Genomic DNA, 10,628 nt, shown 5'->3' with positions numbered 1-10,628 from the left:
TGCTACCACAGTTGCAGAGGCGGTGGTGGCCACACCAACAGCAGTGGCAGGAGAGGAGCTGAAGAGTTCCTGGCAGGGCAGCACCTGGGGCAGATGAGAGGAGGAACGGGAGTGAAAGAAGAAACAAAGAGGGCTGGAGGAACGAAACAGGAAAGCAGGTAAAGAGGGAAGAGTCAAGGCCAAAGATAGAAGGCATGAGGAAGCAGGTTAGATCCTGCCTGCAGCCAGGACTCACAGAGCTGGGACACTGTCACTGTCCCAGCACTTGAGGACCATCCGGGAGCTGTGACATAAGCAGACACAATGCCTCCTGCTGGTGCTGCTGCAGCGGCTGATGGAAGCTGGGAATTGCAGAAATAGCCAAGTACCAGGCCACTGGTGGTTAAAGCACAGAGCCTAGAATAGTGAGTCTCCACATCTCTCACTGAGCTGAGAGCCTCTGGGTCTCCAGCCCCGCCCCTAGGTCTTGGGCACTCCAGGGCCCTGGAAGGAATGTCTCCTTTCCTACCCACAATTCCTACCGAGGTAGAGCCGAGAAGCCCACCAGCTGGCTGGTGACAGGATGGCCATTGTGCTTGGGGCTAGACTATAATTGGCCAGCTGTGGACTTGGAAGGACCGACCTCTGTCCAGACCACACCCAAGTCCAGCACCTCCTTCACCCGAGACCCCCAGCTGCCCCAAGTTCTCCTGGGTAGCAATCTGAGAGAGGCAAGAACGTTGCGCAGGTGACAGCAGTCACAGGCCAAAGTGCCAGGCACTCAAGAGTGCCATTCTGGAATATTCTAGTAAGTTCTTCCAGTGTGCCAGTGCACATCCTGGGCTTCAAGGAGAAAGCAGGGGTGTGTGAGCTCACATCTGATAGAGGGTCACCAAATATCCCATCAGCTAAAAATGCTCACTCTGTCTCGCTGTTCACACTGCGTTCCAACATGACAGCCCCTGTAAGAGGGAGTGTTTTACTTCACTTAGCAGAGGAGGAAGCTAGGACTGGATTTATCCCACATCAACCAAATGGTACAGGTGACGTTTGAACAGAGACCTGAATACCCTCAGGGTCTCCATCAGCCCCTGGCCACCACAGATTATCTATCTATCTATCTATCTATCTATGGAGTGTGTATATGTGTATCTATATATGCATCTATGTATCTATGTATCTGTCTTTATCTCTCTGCCCCTGACCACCCCAGATTCTGTCTCTCTGTGTCTCTCTGTCCCTGTCTCTCTGTCTCTCTCTGTCTCTCTGTCTCTCTCTCTCTGTCTCTGTCTCTCTCTGCCCCTGACCACCCCAGGCTCTCCCTTATTGTCCAGCAGTCTTCCTCTACCTCAGGGAAACTTTGATCTTGCTGGTTTGGTTTGGTTTCTTTGGGTTGTTTTCTAAGGTAGGCTAGCCTGAAACTCCTGATCCTCCTGCTTCAGCCTCTCATGTACTGGGGTGAGAGAGGTGTGACTACCACAGCCATCTCGGACACACACACACACACACACACACACACACCATATATATAATTGCATATATGGATGCTTTATTTACATCATTTCTACCCCACCCTCTCACCTCTCTGACTCCACCTATGTCCCAACTATTCTTCATGCCCATCTGTAAAGAGCTTCGCCCATGGAGCCCTGAGGGATTTGAGGACTTACAGGCTGTGGAGACTCCCAGGGAAGCCAGGTGTGGCAGTTTGAATAGAAATGGCCCCCTACAAGTGTTTGAATGCTTGGTCACAGGGAGTGGCACTATTAGGAGGTGTGGCCTTTTTGGAGGAAGTGTATCTCTAGGGAGTGGTCTCAGAAGCTCCAGCCCAGGGTCAGTGGCTCACAGTCAGTTCCTGCTGCCTGTCACTCCAGATGTAGAACTCTCAGCTACCTCTCCGGCACCATGCCTGCCTGCATGCTGCCATGTTTCCTGCCATGATAATGGACTAAACCTCTGAAACTGTAAGCCAGACCCAATTAAATGTTTTTCCTTCTAAGAGCTGCTGTGGTCATGGTGTCTCTCCACAGCAATATGAACCCTAACTAAGATACCAGGGTTCCCTTATCAGTGGGGAAGCCACCCAGAAAAGGTATGACAGCACCACTTAATGGTGGCCACTATAGGGGGAGAGTCCATGGTTAATTCTTGCAGTGTGTGGGAGGTGTATGACATCTGTTAGGCACCCAGTGTCACCCAGCTGCTTGAGGACACAGTGAGTGACTCCACTGTTCTGATGCCTGGCCACAGGGCAAGAAGTCACCTGGAGTTTCCCTCAGAGAGAGGAACAATGAGCTGCCCAACCCATGACCAATTTCCTGTCCTGGCCTGCACCTGTTTCAGCCCATAAAGGCTAACTCATTCTCACTGGACAGTGTTCCAAGCATGGCCTTGACTCTACAGGTGTAGGGACAAAGAGGGACAATGGCGATGGGGCGGAGGCTCGGGGACAAGGGACCTCCTGGTAGAGCAAGATCTCTCTATAGCTCTGTGATGGTGTCTGATCATGTCAGCAACAGCCAGCAAAGCTGCATAAAAAACACCCAGGCTCAGTGGCTTCAAGTGCTCTTACACCGGCCATCTGGTAAAGGGTCAGCTGCCCTGGGCTGGGGTCAGCTGCCAGGACTTCTGGATCCCAGCATCTCCTACCATCCAACATAGCACAACGAACCTCACTGGGGCAAGTCTGGTCACAACAGACATTCCCACAGTCTTCCTGAATTCTGGCCACTAATGTCCCATTGACCCAAGTGTGTCAATTGCCAAGCGCCGTGACAGTGGGAAGGACCCTTGCTCCTGGAGAGAGGAGCTGCAGTGTTGGCCAGACAGCATCTGTTGCAAGCCTCCACCACAGCTGTTTCCAGCCAAGAGTACCTTTATTCTTTTTCAATGTTTTAGGTCACATTCCTTGTGCACACATGTGTACATTTGCCACTGCACAAGAACGGAGATCAGAGGACAACTTGCTGAAGTCAACTTCTACATGTAGGTCCTGGGACCGAACCGAGGTGGTCAGCCTTGTTGGCAAGGACCTTCACCTGCTGGGCCATCCTACTAACCTCCCTGGATCTTTATTGTCAGTGGCCAGTTGGAATTAAATAGTGACCAGGCTAGGTAGTAGTGGCACATGCCTTTAATCTCAGCATTCGGGAGGCATGGGCAGGTGGATCTCTGTGAGTTTAAGTCTACAGAAGGCGTTCCAGGACAGCCAGGGCTACGCAGAGAAAACCTGTTTTGAAAAGGCAAATAAATAAACAGATAAACAGCCTCAATTAGTATAGAACAAAGAAGAGATATTTTAAGAAAGCATCCATTTTTGTCACCAAGGCCAGTGACATGTGGGCTGCCCCTACATCCCTCTCTATTCCCAGGACTTAACACTAATTGAAATGTTTCTATAAACAGGTATAAAAGAAACCCACTGAGGGCGGACTGGGCAAGAAAAGGGTTTGTTGTTGGAGGCTCAGCTAGAAGCCAGGACTCAAGAAATACAGGGTCCTTCTCTCCTGCAACAAGTTCTGGCCTTGTACCAGGAATGCCTCCACTCAGTGACTTCCTCAAAGGAGTGTTTGATCTATTCCAACTCTACAGACAGGGATGAGGATCAGAGGGGTCAAGCCAGTGGACTGAGGTAACACAGCTTGGCCCAGACAGTGCCCTTTGCTCTCTACTACCACTCTGGCCCTTGCTTCCCAGACCCCCTTGAGATTGGCAGAACAAACCTCCCCTCCCCCACGAGCCTGTGCCCAAGCTGCAGGGCTGTGGCCAAGGTCCCCAGGGACTCTTGGACCACAGCAGGGAGACCCGTCTCTCTGCAAAAGTCAAGCCTGGTCCCCTGAGCTCAAGAGAACTCACAGGAGGGAAAAGAGAGGCTGTAAACACCCAATATAACCACTTGAGGAACCGTCGCAGACAGTTCTACAGCCAGTTACGTAACAACTGCTGAGGTTGCTAAGAAGCCACGAGGCTCAGCGGCGGTGCAAGGTAGTCTTCCCTAAACAGTCAATCTCCTTGTTCTGCCCCAGGGACCCGTGCAGGATCACAGGGAATTTCTTAGGCTGACGCCCTGGGCAGGAGCAGGTGGTCACATGGATGAGTAAGGGGTCAGGAGAAAGAAGAAGGTCAGAAGAAAACGAAATGCAGATTAGTAAACGGGAGGGGCGGGGGCGGGGCAGGGGCGGGGTTTGAGTGGAAGGGAGGAGCTTAAGCATGGGAGGGACGGACTGAAAAGGGGGACATAAGAGTAAGTCTTAACAGAGAGTGAGGGAAGGAATCTCACAGGCTGCAGGATGCAGAGCCAGAATGTGCAAAGACCCTGGGGTAGGACTGTGCCAGCATTAGAGAGGCCCCATGAATTGCACAGCCAAGACAGAGGCTCTGTGGACCCTGGGCAGAAGAGAATTGCTCCCAGAGTCAGAGAGCCACTGTAACTAACAGGGCTGGAGGCAAAGAGAGGGATGCCTGGGGAAATTGTTGGAACCCGCAGACTCCTGGCCCCTCACCCTCGGGGCTGACAGAATGGAGCACAGCCTCATGTGGCCCAGATCAGAAACCCCTGGGCTTGCAATGGGTGCCCTAACTCACATCTAGAATTCCAGCACTTGGGATGCTGAGGCCTGGGATCGCTGAGTTTGAGGTACTGAGACACTAGCTCCAAAACAAAAAGAATAGTTCCAGATACTTCACGGGACAGCGCCTACTGGGGGCTTGGAGGGTGGAGGGGAGGATGCACCTGGTCAAGATGCAGCCCAATGGATGGTCACTGAGAAATGGCCCCTAGATCCCCAGCCTTGGTCCCGGAAGAGGGCCCTACAGCCTTTGCACCAACAGTCCCTCTCTGCCTAGAGTATCCTCCCTACAGATCACACACGGCTGGCACCTTCACATCCTTCAGGGTTCCCCAAACTGACCACCCAGCTGTTCCTCTGCCACTGGTGTTTTGCTCTCCTGCATCCTCTCTCCTATGAGGTCTCACTCATGTAAGCTTGATGTGCGAACCACACATCACTGGAACTGTCCTGACGACTATTTCCTGGTACTAGAGGAGGTCCAGGCCTGGAAAAATATGCAATAAAACAGAAAGGTTGGAAAATTCCTCTGATCAGCTACTGGGTGTCTTGATTTCTTCCACAGGGAAAGGGGAGGGGGGGGGAAGGAATGGAATAATTCATAGAAAAATTAAAATCTTAAGACAAAGTGGGGCGGCGTGCATTTGCATAAAGACTAGCTTCCGATTTTTAATGTCTCCCACCTCCAGAGTGAAGGTGGCAGCCACCCAGGCAGGGCCGGAAGTGGCTCAGCCAGCCCTGTGCCTGTCACAGAGGAGTCAGAAGCCTCTCGAGGCATCCTTGGCCAGGCCAAAGCAGCCTTGATGTCTGCCTTGTCATTTATGCAGTTAAGTTCAGCCTTGAACACCTTCCCGGCTCCCTCCTCCTCATTCACCCAGGGTAGGAGAGCTAAAGGATGGTTTTCCCAGAATGCCTTGCAGATCTATTTCTGGACCAGAGACTACCTAGGGACCCCGGCCCCTTCCCCAAAGAGTGCAAATGTCTGACCATGTCTCACCTCTTCAGGCTCTGAACACAGCTTCTGTGACTAGGGCCAGAGCAGTTATCTTGGAATCCTACCTGGCCCTCAGTTTGTGAAGTACTTGCCTACTAGACCCATGGGCCCCAAATTCTGTCGACACATAAAAACTAAGTTACGGAGGCAAGAGAATCAGGAATTCAGACACCCTTAGAGGTGTCTAGCCTTAGAGGCTAGCCTGAGCTACAAGAGACCCCATCTCAAACACACACAGCTAACCATGATCCAACTCCTTCAGAGCGTCTGTGTCTAAGAATCATGAGAGTATCTTCTGATTAAAGCAGGGGTCATGATAGGATATCATCTGAACAAGGGTCTGGGATTTCTGACTGAACTGGTTGGCCCTCCTCAGTCTGTAGGATGAGAGGCAAGGCCTGGGAACTGCTGTGTGGCTCCACCTCAGAGAAGGCTGGCTAAAAATAAACCTGGGGTCTGAAGACAGAACATTGAAAATGACACTGTCACTTTGACGGAGTGCCCGACCAAGCCACCATGAACAGTGACCATCCATCACCAACCTCTGCATTTCATGTGGGGAGCCGAGATACCAGGATGGAAGGGGACAGGTAGGTGGGACAAGAGGGAAGTGGCTGCCTAGCCAGAAATGCCAACGCATAACCCCCCAGCCCGTGGCACACCGGTCAGTCCCCAGGCTACTGCCATGAAATGAGACAAGCAGAGGGGCTAAACCCCATGTTTAATTTGCTAGGTCAACCATGTAGGGAAGCAGACCTCACAGAACTGTCACACCCCGAGTCCCTGCTAAGTCAGAGTAAGAAAACAATGAGTTATGGGATAGAGAATTTATAAGAACCTGCGTTCTCAAGAGGTGAGACTGGCACAGCTGAGTTATTTGGCTCAGCAGTTAAGGGCATTGGCTGATCTCCCCAGGGCTCACAAGAGGGTTCCACACTATCCTGAACTGCCCTCTTCTGGCCTCCGTGGGCACTGCATGCGTGTAATTCACATACATATTCGGGGTAAAACATTCATACACATAAAAGTCTCTTTTTTTATTTTACTTTATATGATTACACTGTCACTGTCTTCAGACACACCAGAACAGGGTATCAGATCCCATTAGAGATGGTTGTGAGCCACCATGTGGTTGCTGGGAATTGAACTCAGGACCTCTGGAAAAACAGTCAGTGCTCTTAACCACTGAGCCACCTCTCCAGCCCCATAAGTCTCTTTTTAAACGGGCTGGTATATAACTCAGTGCTATACAGCACCAGCCTAGCACATGAGGCCCCATGTTCCATCCGCTATACCATCAAATTAAATGAATGTAACAGGAGAACGGAAAAGAGCAAGGCCCAGACACATCCTCAATTGTGTAGCCCCCTAGAAATCACACAAGAAGCCTGATTCAGATTACCCACCTCCATGATGTCCCTTCCTCCTCTGGGAACCTTTGGGGACATGTGTGGCAAGAGGGATTGGGGAACCTGATGCTTACTAGCACACAGCAAAGGGAAGAAAACCGGTGGCCACAGGAATGGCCAGGGTCCAAGATACATACTATAAACGGGATGAGAGCCCACCAAGGCTTTAGAGATAACAGACAGGCCCTGGCTGAGGTAGCAGACACCCAGACAACCCTAATAACAGGAAGAGGCAGGAAGGGACTCTTGCAGAACCTTTAGGAGCCAGCCCTGTGCACACTGGTGGGGCCACCTCGGGCTCTGACCCCTGAACTAGGAGCCCCTGGTCAAGGCCCCATGACAACCAATCAACGGGAAACTGCAAAAGGTCCCCTCAGTGCTCAGGCCCCCAAGCGCCCCTGCAGCACAGCCAGTGGGGCTCAGGCAGCTTGACCTGACACATTCCAGGAAAGCCATCACTCTGCTGAAGCCAGGCTTCCGTCACTCACCCTTCCTGCAGGAATGGGTACAGGAACAGGAAGGCTTGGTGGGAACGAACCAGATGACACCACCAGGCAGCCGATCAGACAACCACACCAGGAACGATGGAGCACACAGCACAAAGCGGGGACCAGATGCTCCTGTATCCTAGAGATCAGGACTGCTACCCACTCTCTGTGGTAGGAAGGCTATGGAGGGCTGAGCTGGGTGTCTGTGGCTAGGTGGCAAAAATCCAAGGAGACTCCCGTGATAAAGTCGCCCTGTAATCCAGCTCCAGGAAGCAGGGAGGCCCAGGATATGGGGAGGCCCAGGGCAACACCGGCTTAACACAAACCAAGACAATGCTAAACACCAAGAGCTCAGGAAACACCATTATACATCTTGTGCTGGGTCACACCACCTCACAGCTCAGCAGTGAGCTGACACTGGTACGGCCAGCCAAATGTGGAGTCCCATCACCTCAGAGAAACACACGCGTACTGCACTTGTACAGGTGTGCATGGCACAGATTTATTCCATAAAATTCTTCATAGCACTTTTCCTTTATAGACTTAAGATCCAGGATATCTTTAAAAGGTTTTATGTTGTGCTCAGTTTTTAAAAAAAAAAATACAAAAGCAATCACCAGGATTTATGACATATTCCGTGTGCTAGAGGAGAAGCACCATTAAGTCCTGGCAGCCAAAGCCTGAGACTTCATTTACAAATGTAGAGGACAGTCACAATAGAAAGAGCCCAGGAACTATTAGGAGGGAGCACGGGGCCATTTCCCTCTGAGGCGGGGCAGCTCCATCCCTGGCGGACTCCAGGATCACACTGCCCAGCACACAGCTAAGTGGTAACCTGGGGTAGACACCCAGGGATTCAAGTGCCCCCAGGCCCTCAATTAACATTAAACCGTTTGACCCATTCAAACACTGTGCTGGTAAGACCCAGAAACAGTCGGGGACACCCGACAGCAGAGGGGACTTGCCATAGCAGAGAGCTCTTGGCTGTCTGGACAATTCACTCACCATTCCCTAGAATGGTGTTCTGGCCTTGGTAGACGGTACAGGAGCCGTCAGCCCAGGTGTCCCAACAGCCAGCTGTGAGGTGACAGGCATGCTGGGCCAGGTGCCCTGGCTTTAGTCAGCTCTTGAGAAGACAGTAACGCTGAGGAAGCCAGGCCAGTTAAGGACAGAGAGTATAGGTAAGACTTCACCTTCATAGAGCGAGATACAACAGCGGGCTCATGAGGCTGAAGGCCACATCGCTCCTCCAGTGTGCTGTCACCAAATGTCACCAGCCCTGCCCCTGCAAGGCTGTGTGCTGACCTATAGCAGCAGGGCCGAGACAAGCCTCAGTGTATGCTTAGGGTCTCCGAAGGCCAGGCACATCCTGGAGCTCGGGAGACCTGGCCCCCACCAATGACTCCGAAAGAGGAAAGCTGTTCCTGAGCCTGTGGAGTGTGCAGTGCCAGGGCCACCTGGAGCAGCTGTTGTCTCTAAAGTGTCCCTAAGTTCCATCACATGCACAGCTGGATGGAGTGCGAGCTGCTGGCTCAGAAGTCCTGCAGCTCAGGGATGTCCCGGTACAGGTCGAGGGTCTCGGGGTTGGAGAAGGCCCCCCGGTGCTCCACAGTCCTCCCAGCCATCACCTGCTTCACGGCCACCTCCACTTTCTTGCCATTGAGTGTGTACTGTGGGGCAGACACAGAGAACACAGAAAGGAGTGTTTAAACCAGAGACGGCAGAGCAGCCCTGACTCTGGCTTCTCCTCCATATTCGCTTCCAAAAAGATCCATAAACCCAGCTATGCGGTGGCTTCGAACACATGCCACGGCACCTACAGACACCTGAGGGAACCCGCTGGTGACGACAGCCAAGGCAGTGCTGACACTGTCCACGGAACCATGCCACACAACTCTATGCCTGGGTCAAAACCACATGAGCACAGGGGTGTCTCCAATGCTGTGCACCTCACCAGGCACGTGTGCAGGTGCTCTGGAGGGGCCACATGGTCCTTGCCTCAGGTGCCATTCCCTCTGACAGATCGTCCCTAGCCATCTGCTTTCTGCAGATGCGAGACAGTTGTCAAAACAGACCTGTGTCTGACCAGAGAGGTGTCAGGAGGGCCAGGCTACTCACTCACGCGCTCACCCACACATGTGCACAGTCACGCACACACCCATAGTGTGTACCTCAGGCTCTCTGCCTTCCCACCCCCAGGCGGCTAAACCGTCAAAACTCTTTCCCAGGCATCGCGCAGGCCACCCAGGTTGGCCCTGGGACTCAAGATCAGTGGCCTAGCCTCAGTGTCAGCACACCGCTCTGGGACTTCGCCAGCTCAGCTCGGCCGAATCCATCTCCAACTCCAGGTCTGCTCAGGGAGCCCCTAAGCCAGAAGCCGTGCTCCCCTCCCGTCATCTACCAAGCAACAGCCCTCGAGCATGGACTGACGATCTCATAGCGAGGATGAATAACTGTGCACATACATGATGTGACTGGACCAGAATGGAGAGCCTTCAGAGGCCCCTTGCCCAGATCCCACAAAGCCCCAACACACACCTCTGCAGCTCTCTTCAGAGTTCACATCCCCACAGCTGTCTGCAGGCCATACCCAGGCCATCAGCCCCAGTATGCCATCCCACAGACAATGCTGGGAATGCTGTCTGTTATGAGAAAGGGGGAGGGGTGTTGCTAGGCAACGTGGTACCCATATAGAAGCAAGAGTAAGCTGCAGCCACCCGGGCTCTCTCACAGGCCCAGGTAAGACACAACGTACTGGAATGCCTCGGGTCTCCAGGATGAGGCTGGGCACATGGCGGGCAGACAGGCCAAGTCGGATGGCGTCTCGGATGCGCTTCACGAGGTCAGGCTGGAAAGTGTGCCCGGACGCCATCTTCAGGAACAGGACCACCCGCTCCTCGCCATCTCTGTTGTACTGGGGTACACACAGGCTGTCCTCCACCTCATCGAAGGCTTCCACTGTGGAAGCAGAAAGGAAAATAGCTTTGCACGAAGCTCTCCACAGGCCACCATGATAATGTCACCTGTCAAAAGGGAAGGACACCAGGCCACCTGGGCAATACTACAGCTGCACCCGGACTAGGGGATGCCCAGATGAGGGCATACAACATACATGTGTACTAAGATGCCACTGACAGGGAGAAAGGGGCCAGACACAGGAGGAACTGAGTTCAGGTCTTGCCTGGCAACA

The 10,628-nt window shown here is 52.8% G+C and overlaps 1 protein-coding gene across 1 annotated transcript in view; it reads right to left on the bottom strand.

Annotated features, from left to right (window-relative positions):
• Window positions 1-7,918: 7,918 nt before the first annotated feature.
• Window positions 7,919-10,628, bottom strand: part of Aacs (acetoacetyl-CoA synthetase) — a 41,533-nt gene continuing 38,823 nt past the window's right edge. Inside the window, exons 17-18 of the mRNA NM_030210.2 lie at window positions 10,194-10,396; window positions 7,919-9,108 (exon numbers count right to left, since the gene is read on the bottom strand). Of these exons, the coding sequence (NP_084486.1) occupies window positions 8,971-9,108; window positions 10,194-10,396 (341 nt within the window). The 3' untranslated portion in view covers window positions 7,919-8,970. The remainder of the gene's footprint in view (window positions 9,109-10,193; window positions 10,397-10,628) is intronic.

Source organism: Mus musculus, chromosome 5, assembly GCF_000001635.26.
Source record: "Mus musculus strain C57BL/6J chromosome 5, GRCm38.p6 C57BL/6J".
NCBI lineage: Eukaryota > Metazoa > Chordata > Mammalia > Rodentia > Muridae > Mus > Mus musculus.
The sequence above is the reverse complement of the archived record's forward strand: the minus strand, read 5'-3'. Positions and strand labels throughout refer to the sequence as shown.